The sequence below is a fragment of the Hemicordylus capensis genome, chromosome 6 (assembly GCF_027244095.1).
Source record: "Hemicordylus capensis ecotype Gifberg chromosome 6, rHemCap1.1.pri, whole genome shotgun sequence".
In the NCBI taxonomy this organism is placed as follows: domain Eukaryota; kingdom Metazoa; phylum Chordata; class Lepidosauria; order Squamata; family Cordylidae; genus Hemicordylus; species Hemicordylus capensis.
The window spans coordinates 148,771,868-148,794,098 of NC_069662.1; the positions used below are offsets into that span (position 1 = coordinate 148,771,868).

The 22,231-nt window shown below is 43.0% G+C and overlaps 1 protein-coding gene across 6 annotated transcripts in view; it reads left to right on the top strand.

Moving 5' to 3' along the window:
* CREM (cAMP responsive element modulator) overlaps positions 1-22,231 on the top strand; it is a 45,703-nt gene that overhangs the window by 16,788 nt on the left and 6,684 nt on the right. For 3 of the 6 annotated variants that reach the window (XM_053259653.1, XM_053259652.1, XM_053259651.1), the window contains exons 4-6: positions 238-335; positions 449-591; positions 5,069-5,257. In XM_053259653.1, the coding sequence (XP_053115628.1) occupies positions 238-335; positions 449-591; positions 5,069-5,257 (430 nt within the window). Of the gene's footprint in view, positions 1-237; positions 336-448; positions 592-5,068; positions 5,258-11,153; positions 11,247-11,908; positions 12,180-22,231 lie in introns of those variants that run through there. The other 3 variants (XM_053259655.1, XM_053259654.1, XM_053259656.1) reach the window with 3 other exon arrangements.

Sequence of the window (22,231 nt, forward strand, 5' to 3'; positions counted from 1 at the left end):
TTAGATACCACTGTTTATCATTTACACAACACTTTTATATTTGCCAAACCTTTCACACCAATCCTGTGAGGTAGGCCACTTGTAATAGATTCTGCACCTGAATTCCATGCTGTGTTGATAATTGTGCCGAGTTCTAGGCACAAGAGTTGCAGCTCATTAGGTAGGTAGACTTTGTTTCTGTTGATGAAGTCCGTCCATCTTTAGGAGGATAAATTTCAGAAATATTTTTATTTATAGGTAGGATCAGGTACAAGTGCAGATGAGTCCACAGAATCAGAGGCTGTAATTGATTCTCAGAAGCGCAGAGAGATACTTTCAAGGAGGCCTTCATATCGGTAAGCTATACCTTTGAGGCCTTTTATTCTGTGTTTAATTATTAAAGTTAGTTTTTATTTTCTTTTTACTGACTGGCTTCTTAAATGTGTGTATATATATTTATTTGTGTCAGAAAAATTCTGAATGAACTTTCTTCTGATGCACCTGGTGTCACTAAGATTGAAGAAGCCAAACCAGAGGAAGAAGGAGCCCCCTCTGGCATCCCTGCCATGGCAGTGCCAACAAGCCTTTATCAGACTAGCACTGGGCAATACAGTATGTATTCCGTAATACCAGGCGGTTTAATTTTTGTTGTTAAAACATATCTTATTTAATGCAGACTGGAAGCTTAGTACAATACCAGTAGAGTTATTGGAGAAAGGGACAAGGAGAATTCTTAATTTAAAATTTGAGTGAAATTTGTGTTCACTGTTTGAAGAGGAAGAATAGAGGAAAAGAAGTGAGATGGTGTTTTTACTTGCATGGAATATGCCAGGTGATTGTGATAAACCCCAACAGTGGGACTAGCAGATTGTTCTCTTATTGTGGTTTATCACAATCATCTGGAATAATCCATGTAAGTAAAAATACCATCTCACTTCTTTTGTTCCTTTCTTCCTCTTCAGATGTTGTTCATGGTTCTCAGTTGGTGTGCAGTCAAAACCATAGATTGAGAACTACAGTTCCCTGATGTCCCCACATGCCTCAGGTTCCAGTGAAAAGTCTCCATCCCCCCCTGAAAATGGCAGGTCTTATGCGGAGCTGGCTATGTCAGGCACTCTCACCTCTGCAGCTAAGGTGGAGATGGTGCATTTTTGTCAGAACTGGAAATTCGGAAGCACAGCCCTAGTAGCTTGCTTGTATCTAATAACCGGAAGCTAAGGTACTCAAGGAAGAGTTTGTATAGTTGTGCCCCTTAAATATAACCCTGAGGGATTAAAAAAAAAGTTAATTACTAAAATGTATAATTTAGAGTTAGGCTGTTGGGCATAATTGGTTAGAAACCAATCTTGCACTCAGCACCGCTGAAACAAATGGGATTAGAAGAAAAATGCACCTGAAATCCTATCCATTGTTAGGGGCTTATGCAGCAGTTGTTTGCAGTAGGTTGTGTTCTTTGGGTTCTATGAGTAGAAATACCAGGAACTGCGTTTTTACTGTTTTATTTGTGTTGGATGGTGGAGTACTCAGTCTTGACAATGTAAAAAATGATTGCTAAAACTTCAGTGTTCCATATTTTTTAATGTAAAATAATCAGTAGAGCTGAGTCAAGTGTGATTGTATATAAACGTTTAGTAAGTTTATATCCAGTCACACAAATAATATATAAATCAATTGTTCTGTCAGTAACTTAATCGTGTTAGATAACAAAATGTGTAGTCTGTATGACTCCTAAAGTTTGCTTCTTAAAGTATTCATATGCAAAATGTAACAATCCAGATGCTGTATTGTAAGATCCTTATGTTCTCTACTTGTTTAATTTGGATGATATTAACTTATATTATCTTGTCATCAATCTTTATTATAGTCAAACAGCCAATAATCTCTGTGTGTGTGTGTGTGTGTGTGTGTGTGTGTGTGTGTGTGTGTGTGTGTGTTCTGTTGGGCAATGCTGCACTGGTAAAGTTGTCTCCACACAGCATTAAAAGCATCCCAGATCATTTAAAGGACATACCTGGATTGATATAACATTCACAATTTTTAATTTAATCTTTACTTGCATTCATAATGTCACTTTTCTGCAGATCTGCAGTAATCAAACAGACCTCTAATGCTTGAGGATTCAACACCAGTTTCAAGGCATAAGCTAACAAAACAATCAGATTTATGTTAAATAGTATACATCTGTTTGCTAATGGTTTGGAAAAGAAAAATCTTTCTAATCTGGAGCCTCAATTTGAAGAATAAAATTGTAATCTTTCAAATCAGAGTGATAAGACAATGACGAATCTACAAAGTTTTAAGTTGGTCAGGTGTTTCTGGACCATCTGTGAGGTTTCAGATGTTTTATTATATCAGTAGTCACTAAAAACACAGTATATCTTCCAAAAGTATTTACTCTGCCTTTCTCAGTAGCCTCAAGATGGTTCTTCATGAATGTTTTCCTGGATGTTTGAGGTTATATCCAAAGCTATGATGGACATCCAGACTAAATTACTCATGAGTAGTCCCACTGAAATTAATTTTAACTTCATTGGGACTAATCATGAGTAATCATGGCAAACTGTGATTTATCATGATTTATGGCACATATATTTAATGTGAAATTAATGTTGTTCCTGTCTTCTCCATCCCACATTAAAATAACCCTTTAAAAATATTTTTCAAAAATGAAGTAGTTACACTTTATGTTAACCCCATTTTATTTGTATAGATTTTGTACAGTGATCTATATTTGTGTACTGGGTTCTCTCTCACTAAGACTTGTAATTCATATGTAGACTCCACAAATATTTTTTATGATGAGTTAACAATAGCTCTGTACAGCCCTTATGAATGTGTGGGAGGGGAGTAGGGGCAGGCCTGCTGGTCCGATACCCAGTCTCCACGTCTTGAGTTGAGTGTCTGCATAGAGCAGGGCTGCACAACTTTGGCCCTTCTGCAGATATTGGCCTACAACTCGCATAATCACTGGCTGTTGGCCACTGTGGTTGGGGATTGTGGGAGCTGTAGTAGGGATGTGTGAACCAGCTCGACCTTGAGCCAGTTCAGGGTTGAACTTGGCTCACCCTCAAACTCGAGCTGAAACCCACTCACCTCCGTCAGCCAGTCTGGAGGTTCTAACAAAAATAAATATTTAAATCACCGTCTCTAGGGGGTGCTGCCACAGGGGGTCTCCAGAGATTCCTCCTCCCTCTGCTGGCCACCCTAGTTATGCAGATGGCCAGTGCGCATGCGCGGCGTCCTCCAAAATGGACGCCGCCAGCACAAAGAGGCCCAATATGGGCTGGAAAACCACCCAAACTGGGCCAATTGCAGACCGGGGGGAGAGGGAACCACAGGAGACCCCCACCCCAGTAGCACTCCCAAGAGGCATTGAAGTCTTTTTTTAAAAAAATGATTTTGTTAGAACCCCTGGGCCAGCTTGAATTTGAGCCAAGTCTGTTCGGGGTGGGGTGGGGGACCCAAACATGTCTGGTTCCGTTTGAGTCTGGTTCAAACTCTAACTGAACCAGGCATTTCATGCACACCCCTAAGTTGTGGCTGTGCTCTCTGTACAACTGGGAAGCCAACTGTGCTCCTGATCATCATGCCTCCACAGTCCTGCTATTGAAGGGTCTACACATGTACATGGACAAAAACTTCCTTATAATTCCTATTTTTTTAATAAGATCTACATTAATATATTAAACAAGTGTTTGTCCTATACTGAAGGTCCTGACAGAAAACATGAAATGTATGTTGGACTTGGCCAGTTCAAGCATGTAGATACTAGGTCCCTTCGGTAAAAGTATATCAAGATGTTAGTGGGGTGTGTGCTAAGTTGTATATTGAGAATTCCCCTCTCCATTTCTGACATACACATCTTGCTTTCTTCTCTGCCAAGATTCATGTGTAGAGGTGGGTGTGCTGACAGGCAAATGTGCATTTTCCCACAGTCACTCATTGTTGTCTATCTTATCCTATTCTGTCCTCCAACTCTTCTGCAGCACTTACTGTCTTGGCTACCAGTAAGCTTTCTTATGGCAGACAGTGTGATAGTAGCCCTCATGTTTTTATGATGAGGAAATAACTCTGACCTGTGGATTTCTTAAAAAGAGCTTGTACAAAAAGCAGGACACGCCACATATTGGAAAGGTCCCAGATTAACTGCACTACAGATGGGGCTTGGTTGTGCTCAACCATTGGGAGCTTGGAAAATCCTGCTCTAGTGTCTGTAACCAGTTTTCCTGGAAAACGCATAGGGGTGCTGAGTTGCATTAAGTATATAATTTAATTGATTATAACACTAGAACCAGGGGTTATCCCATGAAACTGAAGGCCAGGAAATCTAGGACCAACAAAAGGAAGTACTTTTTGGCACAGGGCATAATTAATCTATAGAATTTTCTGCCACAGAATGTGGTCCTGGCCACTAGCTTGGATGGCTTTAAAAGGGGCTTAGACAACTTCATGGAGGACAGGTTTATCAATGGCTACTGGTCTGGTGACTGTAGGCCAACTCCAGCCTAAGAGGCAAGACGTTTCTAAATACCAGTTGCAGGGGAGCAAGAGAGAGGGCATGCCCTCGCCTCTTGCCTGTGAGCTTTTCAGAGGTATCTGGTGGGCAACTGTGTGAAACAGGATACTGGACTAGATCCAGAAGGGCTGTTATTAGGTTCTTATCTGCAAAAGTGGCAGTGAACACTGAAGCAGAGGTTTTCCAGTGAGAGATCTACTTTGCTCTTGCCCCCTTTGCTCTTAGATTGGAAGGCAGAACATATCAGATAGTCACTGTCGGGAGTGGGGCAGTTGGTGACCTTCTCTGAGGACAGGTAATTCTGGCACGTCTCTGTGTCTGGTACTGCTGTCTCACTCAATCACTCCTGATGCAGTGAGGCTGCAGAATTACTTGTCCTCACAGAAGGCTGATTGGAAGGCTGTTGCCTCAGAGCCTCACAGGAACCTTTCATTATTAATTTCTTGTGACGCTCTAGTAGTTCTTTCAAGGCACACTTGCGTGTTCAGGCACCCAGTTTGGGAATGACTGGACTTGCACTTGTTTCAAATACTATTGTTTCTGTGGTCTGACATTTCTGTCATTCTTGTTAAGTTGCTATAGCCCAGGGTGGAGCAATCCAGATATCAAATCCAGCATCTGATGGCGTTCAGGGATTGCAGACATTAACAATGACAAATTCAGGAGCTCCACAGCCTGGTGCTACCATTGTACAATATGCAGCTCAAACACCTGATGGCACACAACAGTTCTTTGTACCTGGGAGTCAAGTTGTTGTCCAAGGTAGGTTTTTGTTTTTTTATTTGCTTTTAGACTGATGACTTAAGTAACATGTTGATTCTTAAACAGGTTTACACCAGTTTTCTATTATTATTTTTTAAATCTAAATAAGCTTCCAAATAACAATACAATTAACATCAAGAGCAAAGGCTTATTGAAAACCTTTTGTAGAAGTTTATTTTATATCCAGCTGCTGGTGTGAGTTAAATAAATTAAATGGGAAGAAAATATTCGCTAAAATTCACCACTTAGTATTACGTGAAACAATAGCTACTTATTTAAACTTGGCTGATAAAACTACTTGACTACTGCAGTCCACTCAACATAGAGCTGCCTTTGTACGTAGTCTGGAAACTACAATTGGTAGAGAATGCAGTAGCCAGTCAGACTAGTCTCTGGGTCAACAGGAAGGGTCCATATAACACCAATTTTTAAAGAACTGCACTGGTTGCTGATATGTTTCCAAGCGAAATACAAAGTGCTGGTTATCCTCTCTAATAAAAGCCTTGGTGTCCGTCCGTGGACACCAAGGCGTGTGTCCGTGCCTCCCTCGGCCGTTCTGGGCATGCGCAGAGCGCATGCCCAGAACAGGCCAAGGCAGAAACGGAGACAGGAACCAGGCAGCCATGTTGGTCGCTTTGCCCGGCCGCAGAAAGGCGAGAAGCGGCCGCCTCGCCCAGAGGAGACGGGGACCGGGGGCGAAGCGGAGGCCGTAAAAAAAAAAATTGCTGCTGCGGTCGCCGCCGCCGCCCGCCCTCCCTCCCAACTGCCGAGACCTCCTTACCCCGGCCTACGTCAGTCAGGCGAAGAAAGTCCTTACTTTAAGAGGGGGAGAGGAGCTCGCGAACAGAGCTCCTCTCTGTGCAAAGGCTCTGCCCCGAACTGGCACTATGGACGCAAAGGATGCAATAGGCGTCCTTTGCGCCCAAAGCGCCATTTCGAGAAGAGGCTTTGCAGAGAGAGGAGCTCCGCTTGCGAGCTCCCCTCTCCCTCTCAAATTAAGAACTTTCATCGCCCGACTGACGCTGCCCAGGGTAAGGAGGTCTCGGCAGTTGGGAGGGAGGGCAGGCGGCGGAGGCGACCGCGGCAGAAATTTTTCATATTTTTTTTTAAACGGCCTCCGCTTCGCTCCCGGTCTCCGTCTCCTCTGGCCGAGGAGTGGGGCAGGGGGGAAAAACTCTCCCCTACTAGCGCCCATTATTTCAACGGGCCTGAAAACACTAGTTCCCTATAAAGCCCTTATCAGCTTGCATCCAGGGTACTTAAGAGAGCGCCTTTTTTATCATGAACCCTGCCACCCGTTAAGATCATCTGGGGAGCTCTGGTTATGGTTGGCACTGGCTCGTTTGGTGGTGACTTGGGACTCGGCCTTCTCTGTGGCTGCCCAAGGCTTTGGAATATGTCCCTTGTCAAAATAAGAGCTGCTCCATCTCTGAACTGATTTTTAAAAGACTCTAAAGACACACCTGTTTTCTCAGGCTGTTAACTGAAATTAATTTTCAACTGTTTAATTGGTTTTATCCTATGAGATTATTTTAACCTTTTTATTCTGTGAAATTGTTTTAATTGTTTTATATTTGTTGTTTTTAAATTGTGTACACTGCCAACAGATACATATACAGGAGGACCTTGATATCCATGGATTTGTTATCCATGTATTCATGGTCAGGTAAAAGACACCCGACCTTGGCATACGTGGGGGGGAAAGGAAAAAGAACACGTTGACTTCGCATATTCATGCATTGGGGGTGGTTGGAAATAACTGCGGAGGTCCTTTCCAGCCTCCATTTTGTGTTTTGGAGCGACAGAATGGCTCTGTGTTGTTTTTTTTTAAACGAAAAAACCTGTAATTTTTGGCTGATTTTTGCCTGATTTTGAGGCATTCGGAGGCACAGAGCAACTCGGGGAGCAGCTGTGATGGTAGGCAGCTCACCCCACATCCCCCCCCCATACAATGTTTTAAAGACTTTTTCCCTTGGCTGGGAACCTACACCCCCCCCCGCCCCATTGCCCTAATGCCTCAATATTTACTGTTTCTGAATCAGTGGTTGTACTGTGGAATGGAACCCCTGCGAATATTGAGGTCCTCCTGTATCAGGCGGTTTATAAATATGATTGATTGATTGATTGATAGATTAGATAGATAATAAATAAAGTGAAACAATAAATATTTAAACTGAGTTGTATCCTAAGAAATTCCATTTGCAGAAGAAGCTCTGTTTATGCAAAGAAAAGGGATGATTTTTTAATCCTCCTTACTGGTGACGTCCCCTCCTCCAAATCTGCTCCTGAGGGTTCCCTTGAAGAAATAATTTGTGAGATTTGGGGAAATCCCAACTTGAGTCAGAAATGTCAAAGTTGTTTTCAAAGATCAGGGAAATCACTCATTAACATTTTTACCAGGCTGAGCTTTAATGAGTAAACCACATAAGGAGTGATTATAGTTATTCAGAAAATGCAGCTTGAAGCAAATATATCAAATTGAGGTTGCAACCGCTATTATAGAATATAATCACATTTTTTCTATTGCAATTCCATTCAGTGACTGGAGGTCCCCTGTCAGTCCTCTGAGGCCAGTGGCGTATCTAAGGTGGGGCAGGCAGGGCACGTGCCCCGGGTGCCACTTGAGGGGGGGCGCCATTCTTAAAAATTAAAAAAAAAATTTAAATGGCTGCCGAAAACAAAATGGCCAACGTGCATGCTCAAATGGCCTCTGTGAGGCCCTAAGCCATGCCAGGCCTTGCAGAGGCCATTTGAGCATGCATGGTGGCCATTTTATTTTCAGCAGCCATTTTTTTTAAAAAAAAATTATTTTAAAAAATGGCCACCACACATGTTCAAATGGTCCCTATGAGGCCCTAGAGGCCAGCAGGGGGAGGGGGAACCTTTGCAGACCCCCCACACATGGCCTTTAGGAAGCCCCCCCCAAAGGGGCTACGGGTAATTTTTATATATATGTATATGTATATGTATATGTATATGTATATGTATGTATGTATGTATGTATGTATGTATGTATGTATGTATGTCACTGTACACATATTTAGTTTGGCACTAAGTACAGAGAATCAGGGCTTGTGAATACTGAGCTGAAGCTTATGAGCTAGGATTGTATTCATTTGCTCTTACTTTGCTTCTTGTGATAAGTGAGTTAAATGCGACGTCTTAATAATATGGCTATTAATGGTGAGTTTGTCTTTGAATCAGTGTGAAATCCTTAGTATTAAGGCCCACTGGGAGTTTCTTGCTCTCTTTCTCTCATTTTAACTGTCTTTCTGAAATACTAGAATATATTCCAAGTAGTGAAACAGTTTACTCTGCATATCCTTTAATTATTTTCAGAGTATCTGGGAAAAGTCAAATTCTCCATTTATTTTTAAAACTTATGTAATAGCAGTGCTACAATGCATAGTAGAGAATTAGACAGATACTTCTGTTTAGTTTTCCAAGTACACCTCCACATAGTATTTAGATATTTCATGAGCCCCAGCATACTGAAATTCGTAGTTTTCTAGCATTTTTTGGTCTAGCTACGTCCACTGCTAAATAGTTTTTGAAATATTAAAAGATTAATGAGCTTGACTTGTATTTTTGAGCTGATATTATGGTAAAGTTATCTGAAAGATGGGTGTCAGATGTTTGGACAGGGAGCACAATTTCAGTGCTTGCCCTAGGCGCTATTTACCCTAGATGCGCCTCTGTCTGAGGCTAATGGCCAACCAGGCATCTTTGGACTGGGATAACTCTTACTTGTTAAAGTTACTAGTTAGAGAGAAGACTTTGACTGCTTTATGAGACCATCTTATTCATTCCAAACATAGCTGGATGCTACTGGTGTTTTAAAATGCATTATTCTAAGTCTCGGGAATAAGGTAGAGCTAGAAATCCACCCTCTTTCTGGAGAAAAAGAAAGTAGATGCCTAGCTCTTCCTGATTTCTTCATCCCACTTTCCTGTAAAGGATTATCATCTCTTTGACCAGTAAAGACATAGTAAACTGCTTTCTACTGAGTTAGACCATTGGTCCATGTAGCTCAGTATGGTCTACCCAGACTGGCAGTGGCTTTTCCAAGGTTGCAGGCAGGAGTCTCTCTCAGACGAAACTGAAGATGCCAGGGAGGGAACCGGGAACCTTCTGCATGCAAGCAGGCAGGTGCTCTTCCCAGAGTGGCCCCATCCCCTAAGGGGAATATCTTACAGTGCTCGCACGTGTAGTCTCCCATTCCAGTGCAAACCAGGTCAGAATCTGCTTACCATGCTGCCTGGGATTGAACCCTGGACAATTCCCCCCATCCCCACAACACTCTTCTCCTCAAGCCCCAGTCGTGGCCTGTGCAAACGAGCTGAATAGGCAGAACTTGACCTGTGGCTGCTCCAGTATCGACAGCCGCGCTCTCGCTTTCTGCTGCTCCCATGCAGGCTTGTTGTTCATCTGGAAGGGGAGGGAAATCCCTCGGGCTGGCAAATGACCAGGGTTGGGGATTCCCCTCTCCTACTGGGTGAAGGACCAATCTGCATAGCTCAGTTACCGCTGGGGTGGAGGGAGGGCGAGTGCAGCTGCCAGTAGCCGCTCCTTTTCTGCCATTCCAGCTTGTTAGCACGGGCCGCTACTGCCAAGACGAGCGCTCCTACTTTGTGCATCCTTGCTGAAAACAGCTGTGAACAGCTGTGCATCCCCGCACACGTGTCCACTACACACGCCAGTCATTTTGATGCTGTGTGGGGGGCTGGGAGGAGCCAGTGGTATGTCTGTAGAGTTAGGAACTAGACCAGCATTCTTCACTGTTAGGCCCGGAGGCCAGTGGCAGCCCCCATCAAGCCTAAGTGTGGCTCCCTGGCTAATTGTTTGTCGGGCGCGTGTGAAGCCTGTTCAAGCTGAATATTCTGCCCAGCCCTCCTGGCACCATGCTGAGGTGACCATTCTCACTGTGCAGTGCTATACTTTGCTCAGAACGGGGGTGGTGGTGGGTTGAGGGTCCTTGAAGGGAAACGGAGCCCTCTTAACCCTGGCACCTTCTTGGAAAGTGTGCACAGAGTGCAGGGGAGTGTTGCCCTTGCCCGTGCTTTGCTCCTAGAGCTCTTCAGAGAGGGCTCCGTCTCTCTTAAAGGGCCCTCCAAGCACTAAGAACAGTGCTGGGTGGAGTCAGCCCTGTGGGAAATGGCTCTCTTGTTGAAGGTTCCTTTTGCCAAAGTGGCCCCTGCTTGAAAATAGTGAAGATCACTGAACTAGACCGGGGTCGGGGGTGGGATGAGAAACAGCCCCTCCCCCATCAAGAAAAAAGGCTGGGGGATAGCTGAGGGTATGATGAATTGATTGGGTTTGTGCCAAATCACATTTTCTTTCATTCTTGGTTCTACTGTAAAGGAATATTTATTGTAGTGGCAGTATGTTTCCTTGCAAGATGTCCGTCAAGGGAGTTGCTGACGGAAAAGTTCTCCTGGTGGAATTGTAAAGCACACTCAAGTAAACATTCTGACCTGGACGTGGACGTATAACCATCTAATATGCCACCGAATTAAGCACAGCACCGCTCCTAGTCCCCCAGCCTTTTGTTCCTGTTGTTGTTGGATTCCATTGTTCTGTTCAAGTATAGCTTTCCAGTCTGTTATCTTGAAAAGCATTGACAAGGCAATCATTTCTGCTCTTGCTACAAATCCATCTGTGAAAGCTGATTTATGGCTGGCTCCCTAGTTCTGTGCTCTTTGTATTGTAGGGAGAGGAAAGCTAGGGTATGAAGAAGAAGAAAAAAGCTCAAGCGATTGTTTATTAGCAAAGGTTTTTCCCTGGGCTCCTGTTTCACCGAGCAGTTCCAATGAGAAAGCACATTAATGACGGGGTAGGCTAGTGAGGTCATTATGATGTCAGTGCTGGAGCTTGTAATCCTGCACATGCTTGCTTGTTTGGAACATTTCATGTTCAGCTGGTGGGAGAGAAGTCTCAGAGCAGAAGCTGATCATGGCTGTAACAAGGGATGAAACCGGTAGGCACTTTTGTAAGTTGCTTTGAAAAAGAGGGGATTCCAGCTGTTAAGTCCTGCTTGTAGTTAGGCTGCTTAAATCCCATTTACTTCAGTGGGATTTAGCAGCCTAACTGGGTGCAGAATCACAGCCTCAGCATTGCTGGTCTGCAGCACTCAGTTCTCATGCACATTTTTTCTTTTTATAATGTAAGCTGTTTTCACGATTTCCTTTGCTAATGCAGCATTCTCGGGGGAACTGAGTGGTGCTTGTAGTTTCATATTTCTGTTTTCTTTTGTCGACTTTTGGCATTGAAGCAACTTTTTTTCTCCTTTAAAAAAATAAAAGCTAGCAACTGGTGGCTTTTTGGGGGGGGTATGGGGTGTGTGGGTAATGGTGGAAGTGTGGGAAGGATTTCTTCCTGAGCTTCTAGCAGCTGGAGCTGAAGGGTGTGCTTCATTCAGCTGTGCACTCAGTTCTGTAGCATTCATATTTGATGGACAGAAAGGACAGAAATGAAATGGAAGGAGCTGTGGCTGTTCTAACATTTGCTTGGCATGTTTGTCTTTTTTTGCCTTTGAAAATGGCCTCTCTCTCTCTTTTTTTTTTTTTTGGTCTTTTTTTGCCTTTGAAAATGGTCTTTTCCACAGCTAATCAAGTTCACAAGGCTGACGTCACTACATTTCCTGGAATCGTGCTTCAGTAACAGAGCTGGAAAAGTTAAACTCCACAAACAAGATATACATTGACGTCAGCCTCGAGTCATGCTGTGATTTAGTCAGTTCCTTTCTGCTTCACCTGATACTGCTGACACATTTTATAGTGCTGTTATTCAGTAGCCTGCACACACGCGCACTTGAAGTAAATCAGATTTGCCTGGCTTGTTTGTTTGAACCAACTGTGTCGGCATCTTCACTAAAGCTTCGGCGTGTGTGAGCAAAGAAGCAGAAGCTGTGCAGCAGACTTGAGTAAAGTTTATAGTCCTTCTGATAAAGCACTTGTGTTGGGAGATTGGGGCAGGGGAGGGGTTGTGGGTGAAGCTTTTCTTCTTATTATGTAGCATGTCTGTTTTTTCAGGGCTGTGCTCTAGCACTCATTGGCAGATTTTATCAGCTGCTCCAGCCTCTATTGGGGGTTAATGATTCTAGTTGAATCATTAGTTGAGCTATAGTTTTGGTTGGCACTCTAGCCATCATTTTATAAATTGTTCTTTTAGATACTGCATGAAATCTGGGACCATTCCTCCTCCTTTCTTTATCAAAACCATTACTTGGCTAAGGTTGCATGGTGCAAGCATTTTGGGAATCCCACCTGTTTGTTTCACCATTCCACTTTTTGTTTGCTGTTTTTAAAGCAGCTTTTGAATATAATAGTTTCCCACTCATGTAAAGATACACATTTTAATATTAAAACCATATAAAAACTTTGCATTATGTTGGGGTGGAGGTGCACGAAGAGTCCTGCCACGGTTAGACTCTTAACCCTGCCTGTGTAAACCTCATCTGAGAAAATGAATGTTCGGCTTTGGCTGACAGTGAATCACAAATGGAACACTACTCTGGTTTGAGCCATTCTCTTTATGTGAACTGTTAATGCATTGGGTATTGCTCATATTGGTGAGTTATTCAGCCCCATGGTAGTTGGATGTACTTTGAGATGGTAACTGGCAACGGTTTGTGTTTGGAAATGACTCCGCAATGGCAGCTATGCCCATAGACTGCAAAATTATTGATGTGGCTGCCAGAGGTGCTGCTGTGGTTCAAGGAAGGGTGGGTGGGAAATGCTTCTTTTGTGATTGACTGGCATTTTGCTATTAACTCACTATGAGTAACAATGAAGTTCATCCCAGGAAATTATGTCAGTTAGCAACTTTGTTGCCCTTGTTTTAATGGACATGAGTTGCTGAAAGAATATCCAGTGCATCCACCTGAAGAGACAAACAATTCTAGGCCTACGTGGGGCACTGCAGTCATAGCTCTCCTCTATTCAAAGGGAGGAGACCATTCAAACACAAGCCGTACACATTGTGGAGTTCTGCTAGTATCTACTAGAATAGATCTGTACACCTGTGACCCACCAGTCCGAATGTAGCCCACCAGGGACTAGATCATCCTGATTTTGATCCCTGCTGGAACTGGATAAATAGGAGTTGCCAAATATCTGAAGGGCCTCGGTAGCGAGTGGGCTTCATTTGGCTTGGTGGCTCTCAAACTGTGCAGCCCTGTCCCACAAGATTTCTCCATGGCCCGTTCTTAGGTCAGGTGGCTAGGGTCCTGCCAGCAGGGCCGACAACAGTGGGGGAAAGCTGGTACAAATTACCAGGGCCTGGCTGCCACGCCTGCCCCGCTCCACCCGCCACCGCCACACAGGGGTTCTCGGCTCACCACCCACCCTCCGGCCGCGCACATGGTGGCTAGAATTATTTTAAAGATCGCCAGTTTGGTCTCATAGTGGCGGGGAGGGGGCTCATGGCAGAGAGGCCTTGCGGTGGTGGTGGAGTGGTAGCCTTGCAGCATGGCCCCAAATTTTTCCCCCCACTAGGGCCCAAACCTACTCTCGGCAGCCCAGCCTGCCAGCTTTGTGTTACTGTTGTCGCCAGGTGCTCTTGTGAGCAGGGACGTTGCTAGGTCCTGAAGTGGCCTAGGCTCACGGCCCCTGGTCCATCTATAGTCCCCTCCCATTTTTACAGTTAAATGCAATCATGCAAGTAATACCATAATAATTTTTTTAAATTATATGCAATATTGCAAAAAAAATGTTTATATGCAAAATAATAAATGTTTATTACACATTTTGAAATTATCAAGTAATAACAATAAACCATAACATTTAACAGTTTTTTTACACCCATTCTCCCTCCAAGGACACAATAATATTATAATATAATAATAGTTTTTATGCAATATTATTACAAAATAATAATACACATGATGCTTCAAGTTTCTATGCACCAGATGGTTCACCCTGAGCAATCTGCTCTGCATTTCCTTTTTCTTGCTGTGATGCCCCTTTTTTGGTAACACATCACCTGATATCCATTACCTTGGAGAACAAAAAATATTTTTATTATACTTTATGGGCAAATTTCTGGGCAAGAAAAGCCATTTAAAGTACATAGCCAGGAAGGCAAAATACTAACTTTTTGTACTAAATTGTAATATACCTGCTAAAAGGGTGTATTAGAAAATTGACTTAGTAGTAGTAGAGTTACAGTAGAGTTGTAACTACCGTGTTTCCCCGAAAATAAGACAGTGTCTTATATTAATTTTAGCCCCCCAAAATGCACTAGGGCATATTAGCAGTACATCAGAAATTACTGCTAGGTCTTACTTTCGGGGTAGGTCTTACTTTTGGGGAAACAGGGTAATTACCTTGGAGCTTTCTGTAGAATGAATTGTTTTTATGATTTCCCTGTTCAATTCAATGCAACCCTCTACAAGTCTTCTTAGAAATAAGCTCCATTGTGCTCAATGGGATTAACTCCAAGGTGAGCATAGGAATGCAGACTCAATGAGGAACTGAAATCTTTGAGGTGACAAGCTGAGCCATTCTGTTGTAAGCAACAGGGGAATCTGGGAAATAAAAAAAAGTAACTCTACAGAAAGCTTCATTGTAACTCTACTACTACTAAGTCAGTTTTCTAATACAGCCTTTTAGCAGCTCCAGTGTATTGCAAAAAGTTAGTATTTTGCCCTCCTGACAAATTTTATTTATTTATTTATTTATTTATTCATTCATTCATTCATTCATTCATTCCCACTTCTTCCAAGGAGCCCAGAAAGGTGTACATGGATATGTTTCTGGCTTTTTTGCCCAGAAATCAGACTTTTCAAATATGCTGTTGAATTTTTTTTACCCTTCAAAAAGCATAGTAATAGTGCCTAGATTGGGGCAAATAAGTATTTCACCATTTTATTTTTAACACACTTGGATAGTGTTATCCACTGCCTAGAGATGTACATATCAGGCAGTATAAAAATATGATAAATAGTTACTACATGCTGTACAGTTACAAGGTGGGTTTTAAAGAGACAATTGGGTACTATATTTGCATAACTTTATCTCCAATTCCCCCCACCCCAGACACACAAACCCTCATCATCAAAAAGTACTGACTGCAACACATACACAGTATAAAACTTTGCAAGACAACTTTATTTGTTAGATCAGGTGCTGGGATCAATTATACCCAAATCAAATCATAAACAGAAGCAGCATATCAGCAACAGGAGTCTTATATAAAATTTTCAAAAAAGAGAATTCATAATGAAGTGGTAATGCTCAAATCACTAACATAAGACAAAAGTAGGCTAAAAGCCAAGACAGTAAACAACAGAGGAGGAGGGAAAAGGCATGTTAATAAAATCTGCTTAAACAAATGGAGATATGAAAATCTGAAGCTGCCTTATATGGAGTCTGATCAGTCCATTAAGTGCAGGACACTGACTGGCAGTTTTTGCGCCCTGATATTATTTTAATTGGAGTCACAGAAATGCCAAATTCATGTCAACACATATCATTGTTTGTTTAAAAAATGAAAGAACCTTGCACATCATACAAACTAAAGAACTTTAAAAGCAACTTGGTAGAACTAGAAATCTTATAGAAAGTATCTCTTGTCATATCTCAAACAAATCACATAGATGAGAATGTTACCTCCTGATATTAGAGCTCACACTATACAGTTATCCCTCGCCAACTGCAGGTTTTCTAATTGCGGGTTTGAGTATCCATGACTGAGAAATTGTGACTGGTCTCGCCAACTGTGACCCGAATATCTGTGGTTTGGTGGAATTTTTCTTTTTTAAAAAATTGGGGGGTTGGGGAGGGAGGTCATTTCTGGGGGAGTCAGGGGGCAATTTTTTCTATTTTTTTCCTGTCTTTTTTGTTTCGCAACCGTGAGTCCCATAATCCCCTGCTTTCAATGATTCCCTATTGCTTCCTGACTATGAATTCACCAACTGTGAGGGTTTCCAGGGATGACTGTACATAGCAAAACATTCTATACAACCTATGGTCTGTGATCCATGTGGCAAACACCTTGTGTTGCCTTATACAAGGAATACCTTGTATAATACTGCTGGGTAAAAAAGGCAAAACATTCATTATACAATGCATTGCCTAATAAAAATAAGAGACACAGGTGCTACTCCTTTCAGAATGAAGCCACAAGTCTGAGATGCTGCCATTTAATATAGATATAACAACAGCCCTTTGGTTGTATCAAAAACCTCGAGGCTCAGATATGAGATGTCTGAACGAAAATCTGTTTGATACAGCAGTGATACCATGCAAACTCCATGCAAAGCAGCTGAAGCCATAAACCTATAATGCTGAGGACACCTATTTAATTTATTTTTACATTTATTTCCCACACTTCCTTCAAGGAGCCTAGAGCAGTGTACTTGGTTATGTTTCTTCTCACAGCAGCCCTGTGAGGTAGGTTAGGCGGAGGGATAAGTGACTGGTCCAGAGTCACCCAGTTAGTTTCATGGCTGGACTGGGATTTGAATTCTGATCTCCCTGGTCCTAGTCTAACATTCTGCCACTGCTTCATATAACACAGGGGTTCCCAACCTGTGGTACTCCAGATGTTGCTAATTACAACGCCTATCATCTTCAGCTACAATTTATTGTGGAACCCCTGATATAAGAGATACATGATTTGTCTCTAATTAAGAGGAAGGCTGTGGGGGGAAGGGGACAGAGCAGGTCTAAATGGCCAAAAGTAACGAGGAAATAAACCCATGGGAGTGGTGGGGGGGAGGCAAAATATAGTCACTTACTATATGCTGCTTAGCTCTGTGCTTTATGAAATTCTGCTCTTCTCTTTCAGGCTGTAGCTACTAGACTGTTTTCTGTCTGCTTCCCTAGTTGCCCCCATCCTGGACCCCAGGGGACAGGGGCTAACTAACCAACAGCCAGTTAGTTTTACATTATGTTACGTTAGTTCCTTTGGTGAAGCAAATATGCCTGCCATCTGACTTGAATATGTAAACAGTGTGCCTGATCACCAGGATGTTAAAAGATGGTGGTTTTCCATCTTTGCTGTTTACATTTGACAACTGAAACAATGAATTCGCAGTTTAGCACCTAATATTAAATAATAAACCTTAAGTGGCACATCAGGGAAATGCTTGACTAACAAGCAGAAGGTTGCCGGTTTGAATTCCCCACTGCTACCATATTGGCAATAGTAAACAGCTCTTGTATTCTACTAAAGAAAACCAAAGAGCCTTGACGGCACACTTTATAATATATAATAAATATATTATAATAAAGGCATGGCTTCTTTTGTGGGGTTTTCAAACATCCACTCTCAAAGATGTCTGGGGAATCCAAATGGCAGGGCTCAGCAGCAACTTCTCACCAATTACCTGATAGAATGTGGAAGGCAGAAAGGGTTAAACCATCAGTTGCCTTGAACAAGAGGTTCCTTGCTACAGCACACAAAACCAGAGCTAAGCCCTCCACTGCTTGTGAGATTTTCAGCAGTCGAACTAGGAACTTCCAATTTGGACAGGACAACCAAATTGGACTCACACAGGTGTATAATGTTAATATGAAGATGTGATGAAGGGATACGTATCTAGATTGATACTCCATAGTATCTATACAGTATCTACAAAGCCAGTCTTCTTGAGCATTGCTCTTGTTTTGTTAGAGATGGCCTGGGCTTTTTGCTCAGTGCATGGGAAACCATTCCTTCCTCTGCACAGTGGAGGGAAGGACAGATCATGGAGAATTTGGCATCTGTTATGTACAACCTGTCATTTAGCCTGAATGATGCGGATGTGTTTAGGCTGGCTATTGGGCCTTTGTATGGAGGCAGGGGGTCACCCTGTATTGCCACTGATGCCTTGGTTTTTTTAAATATTGGGTTGGGTATTGGGTTGGGTATCAGGGGCACTGTCCTACAGTGGTTCCATTCTTACCTTAGCAGGCGTCTCCAGTTGGTATGCATTGAGGACAGGTGCTCTGACCCATGGCCACTCCTTTATGGAGTTCCCCAGGGTTCAGTTCTTGCCCCTGTCCTTTTTAACATCTATATGAAGCCACTGGGTCAGGTCATTTCCCAGTTTGGGGTGAGATTTCATCAATACACTGATGATACTCAGCTATATATTGCCATCCCAGACCATTTTGGGGACACTGTTTCTGTGCTTACTCGATGTCTGGAAGCTATTAAGGTCTGGATGAATCAAAACAGGCTCAGACTGAATCCCACTAAGACTGAATTACTTTTTTCAGCCTTCGTAATGGCCAACAGCTGGATGTGAACCTTGTTTTAGATGGGGTGGCGCTGCCCTCAGAAGAGCTTGTTCGTGATTTGGGGGTCCTCTTGGACTCGTGCCTGCTGCTTGAGCAGCAGGTGGAAGCTGTGGCCAGAAGTGCTTTTGCCCAGCTTCATCTGGTTCGCAATTACACCCTTACCTTGATCGGTAGGCATTAATGACAGTGACCCATGCCCTTGTTATCTCCCTTTTAGACTATTGTAACGCTCTCTATCTAGGGTTACCTTTGAGGACCATCGAGAAGCTGCAGCGGGTCCAGAATGCAGCGGCTCACCTACTCATGAGTGCCAGAAAATATGACAGGGTAACACCTCTCCTACAGTCATTGCACTGGTTGCCTATTCGCTTCCGAGCTCAATTTAAGGTCCTGGTTCTGACTTTCAAAGCCTTGCGAGGCCTTGCGCCTGTCTACCTACAGACCCACCTCTCCCAGTTACATCCCATTCAGTTAGATCATCTCAGATGGCCCTTCTGTCAGTCCTTGATTTCCGAGATGTTTGGGGCTCTAGGACCTGGGAAAGGGCCTTTTCGGTTGCGGCCCTGCTCCTTTGTAACTCTCCCCCTACAGATCCGGCTAGCCCCTTCCTTACTGATCTTCAAATCGTTATTGAAGACTTTTCTTTTTTGCCAGGCTTTTGCCCTGTAGTTTATTTTTCTGTTCTTTGGTAGTTACTTTAGTTTTTAATTTAGAATTAATTTTTAATGTTGCCTGTTTGTTATTGTGCACCGCCCAGAGTCTTCAGAGTGGGCGGTATATTAAATGTCTCGAATGAATGAATGAATGAAATTTTGTATAGGTGTCTTGCCCCTGCCCCTATAAATAGATCTCAGTTTTTAAAACAGAGAGACAAAGTGCTCTTCTCTGAAGCCTAAAATGAGAGTGATCATTTGACAAATGGCATTACCACCTCTGTTCAGACTCATTCTTGATAAACAGACTGAAGTCCACAGAAGCAAAGAGGGAACTATTAGACCTATCCATTATTTGGAAGCAGTTGACAGGACGGTTGTTTCCATTAGGATTTTAGTAGGGCTGCAACATTTAGTTGCTTGATTAGACTGACTGACTGAAAATCTTTCAATCCCTTAAAAAATATTGTTTATGCAAGTACTCGGGGTGTAGAAAGTGACAGATTTAGTTGGTGGTACACCAGAAAATTTCCTGCCATGTTGCTCCAAAACAATATTTTTTGAGATGGTCCATGCAATTGTATCTGACCTACTCCCTTCCTTAATGTTAATGCACAGTCACTTTTTGTAGTACAGCACCGGCAAAATATTAATAAAGTTAATGTCTGAATTAGTTGATATAATGGCGATGTAATACGCATGATAGATTTGTGTCATACTGTCCCTCTTCCAGGTTTTTCTCTCTGTGTCAGTGCTAACCATGCATAGCTGTGAGTCATCAACCTTCTCCTCCTCTCTCCTCCCCCCACTTGTTATGTGTTACCCAGGTGTTTAATTAGATTGGAGGAAAGTTTTGGTTATAAGTGTGGATTTTAAATAGTGGGGCATAGAACACTGAAGCTGACATATATACATCGAAACATCTGTTCTTTATTGCAATTCCCTCTTTCTATGTTTTAATTTACGCAATAAAAAAGGTCTGGAGAGAAGTAAAGTTAATGTCTGTTTAGACAGTTTAGGAACAAGGATTGAGATTGAGGCAGAGCCCAGATATATAAAAACTTGCAAATCAGTTTCTAGCTCTACAGTTCTGATTTACAGGGCAACTTACAGATTATAGGTCAGCTTAACCATCTTAAATAAATAAATAAACCAGGGAGGAACAAACAGTGCTGTCTATATCCACCAGCTGGAGAGGAAACAATGGGGGGAAATGAAATATGACTTCACCAAATCAGGTTGGAGTAGGCAGGGCCAAAGTTATCCTTATAGCCAATGGGAGATGGCAGCCCACAGATTCACAGAGCTAGGCACACCATTGCTGGGAGACTTGGCCCCATTGATGGGTTAATTGATAGACAAGACCTAGGTTTCCTGTGTTTAAAATTACAAGTCAAGGTTCCCTTGGGGTATAGTATATTGTGACCGCAAGGGTCTGGCTGTCCTGTCAGTGTCTCAAGGCTGTTAGTTTTGTGACTGCTTTGTGTGAGAGAAGGGTCATCTCGGAGAGACCATATTACTCCTGTATTGAAGGAGTTACGCTGGCTGCCGATATGTTTCCGGGCAAAATACAAGGTGTTGGTCATAACCTATAAAGCCCTAAACAGCTTGGGCCCTGGGTATTTAAGAGAATATCTTCTTCGTCATGAACCCCACCGCCCATTGAGATCATCAGGAGAGGTCCGTCTGCATTTGCCACCGGCTAGTCTGGTAGCTACTCAGGGATGGGCCTTCTCCGTTGGTGCTCTGAGGCTTTGGAATGCGCTCCCTAGTGAAATAAGAGCATCCCCATCTCTGACAGCTTTTTAAAAGTCTTTAAAGATGCATCTGTTCACCCAGGCTTTTAACTGATTTTTTTTTATTGTTTTAATGTTTTTAGAATATTGTTTTAAAATTTTAAATTGTTGTTTTTAAATTTCTTGTTTTGTTTTTGTTTTTAACTAATGTTTTACTTTTTGTTTATATCTTGTTGTAAACCGCCCAGAGACATAAGTTTTGGGCGGTATAAAAATATGTTAAATAAATAAATATATCCCAGACACAATATCTTTAAAGACAGGTCCAAATTTGTTGACTTCAGCTCTGGTTTGCAAAGACATCTGTCTGTGCATGGCTTTTGAAGGCAGAGGTGCACATTGGTAATTTTGGAGCCTGGACCTAAAGGCCTTGGGAGCCAGCCCCTCCCTCCCCTGCTGCAAGTTAAGCATCATTCCCCTACAGACACCGCCCCCCCCCCGACACATGTAGTATTTTTAACACATGGGTTCTTGAGGGCACAAACAGCAACTGAACTCACAAGAATGTAAGGATATTAAAAAGGTATATTTATGCAAATATGTATGAGCAGAAATATTTCAACACTTAACATGTTCCCATCCCACATATTTCTTTCCCCATTTCCCCCCTCTGTCCCTAAAGCAGAGGTCATGCTTGGCCGCCTGGCACAGTCACGCTCCAGCATTGGTAGTGCACAGTAGCTAAAAGACTGAGGTTGGTAGTGCATATACATGATCAGTGCTACTGTAGCTCCACCTATGCATGCACTTGAAAACAACAATGGGATTGTTAGCTTAAGAAAGTGAATCCTGAGTAAGTGCCATTGAAATCAGGGGGACAAGCTAGTCATAACTGTCTTGGAATACAACCCCCTGGGTGGCAAGCAGTATCTTAGAACAGGCATTCTCTCTCCCTAATACAGGAATGTGCCTTTTAAAATGTTGCTTCCTGTAACCTATGCATTGCATCGTCTAAAGCAGGCCTGCACAACATGCGGCCCGGGGGCCGGATGTGGCCCGCGAGGCCTTTTTTCCTGGCCCCCGGGGCTATTTCCTTTTCCTCCCCCTGCTGCTTAAAAAACACCCCCCCAAAAAAAAATTCCAGCCGCTGCACGGCCGAGGAGATGGCTGCGGGGGTGCGGGTGTTCTTCCTTACCCTCCCCCACGGCAGCAGTAGCGCACAGTGGCAGAAACCAGAGCGACACTCGGGTCTGCTATTTGGCCCGGTGTTGCTTCCCAACTGCAAGGCGCGCCTGCGCAGTTAAGTCTCTTAAGCCTCTCTCTCTCTCTCTCTCTCTCCCCCCCCCTCCAAGACTGCAC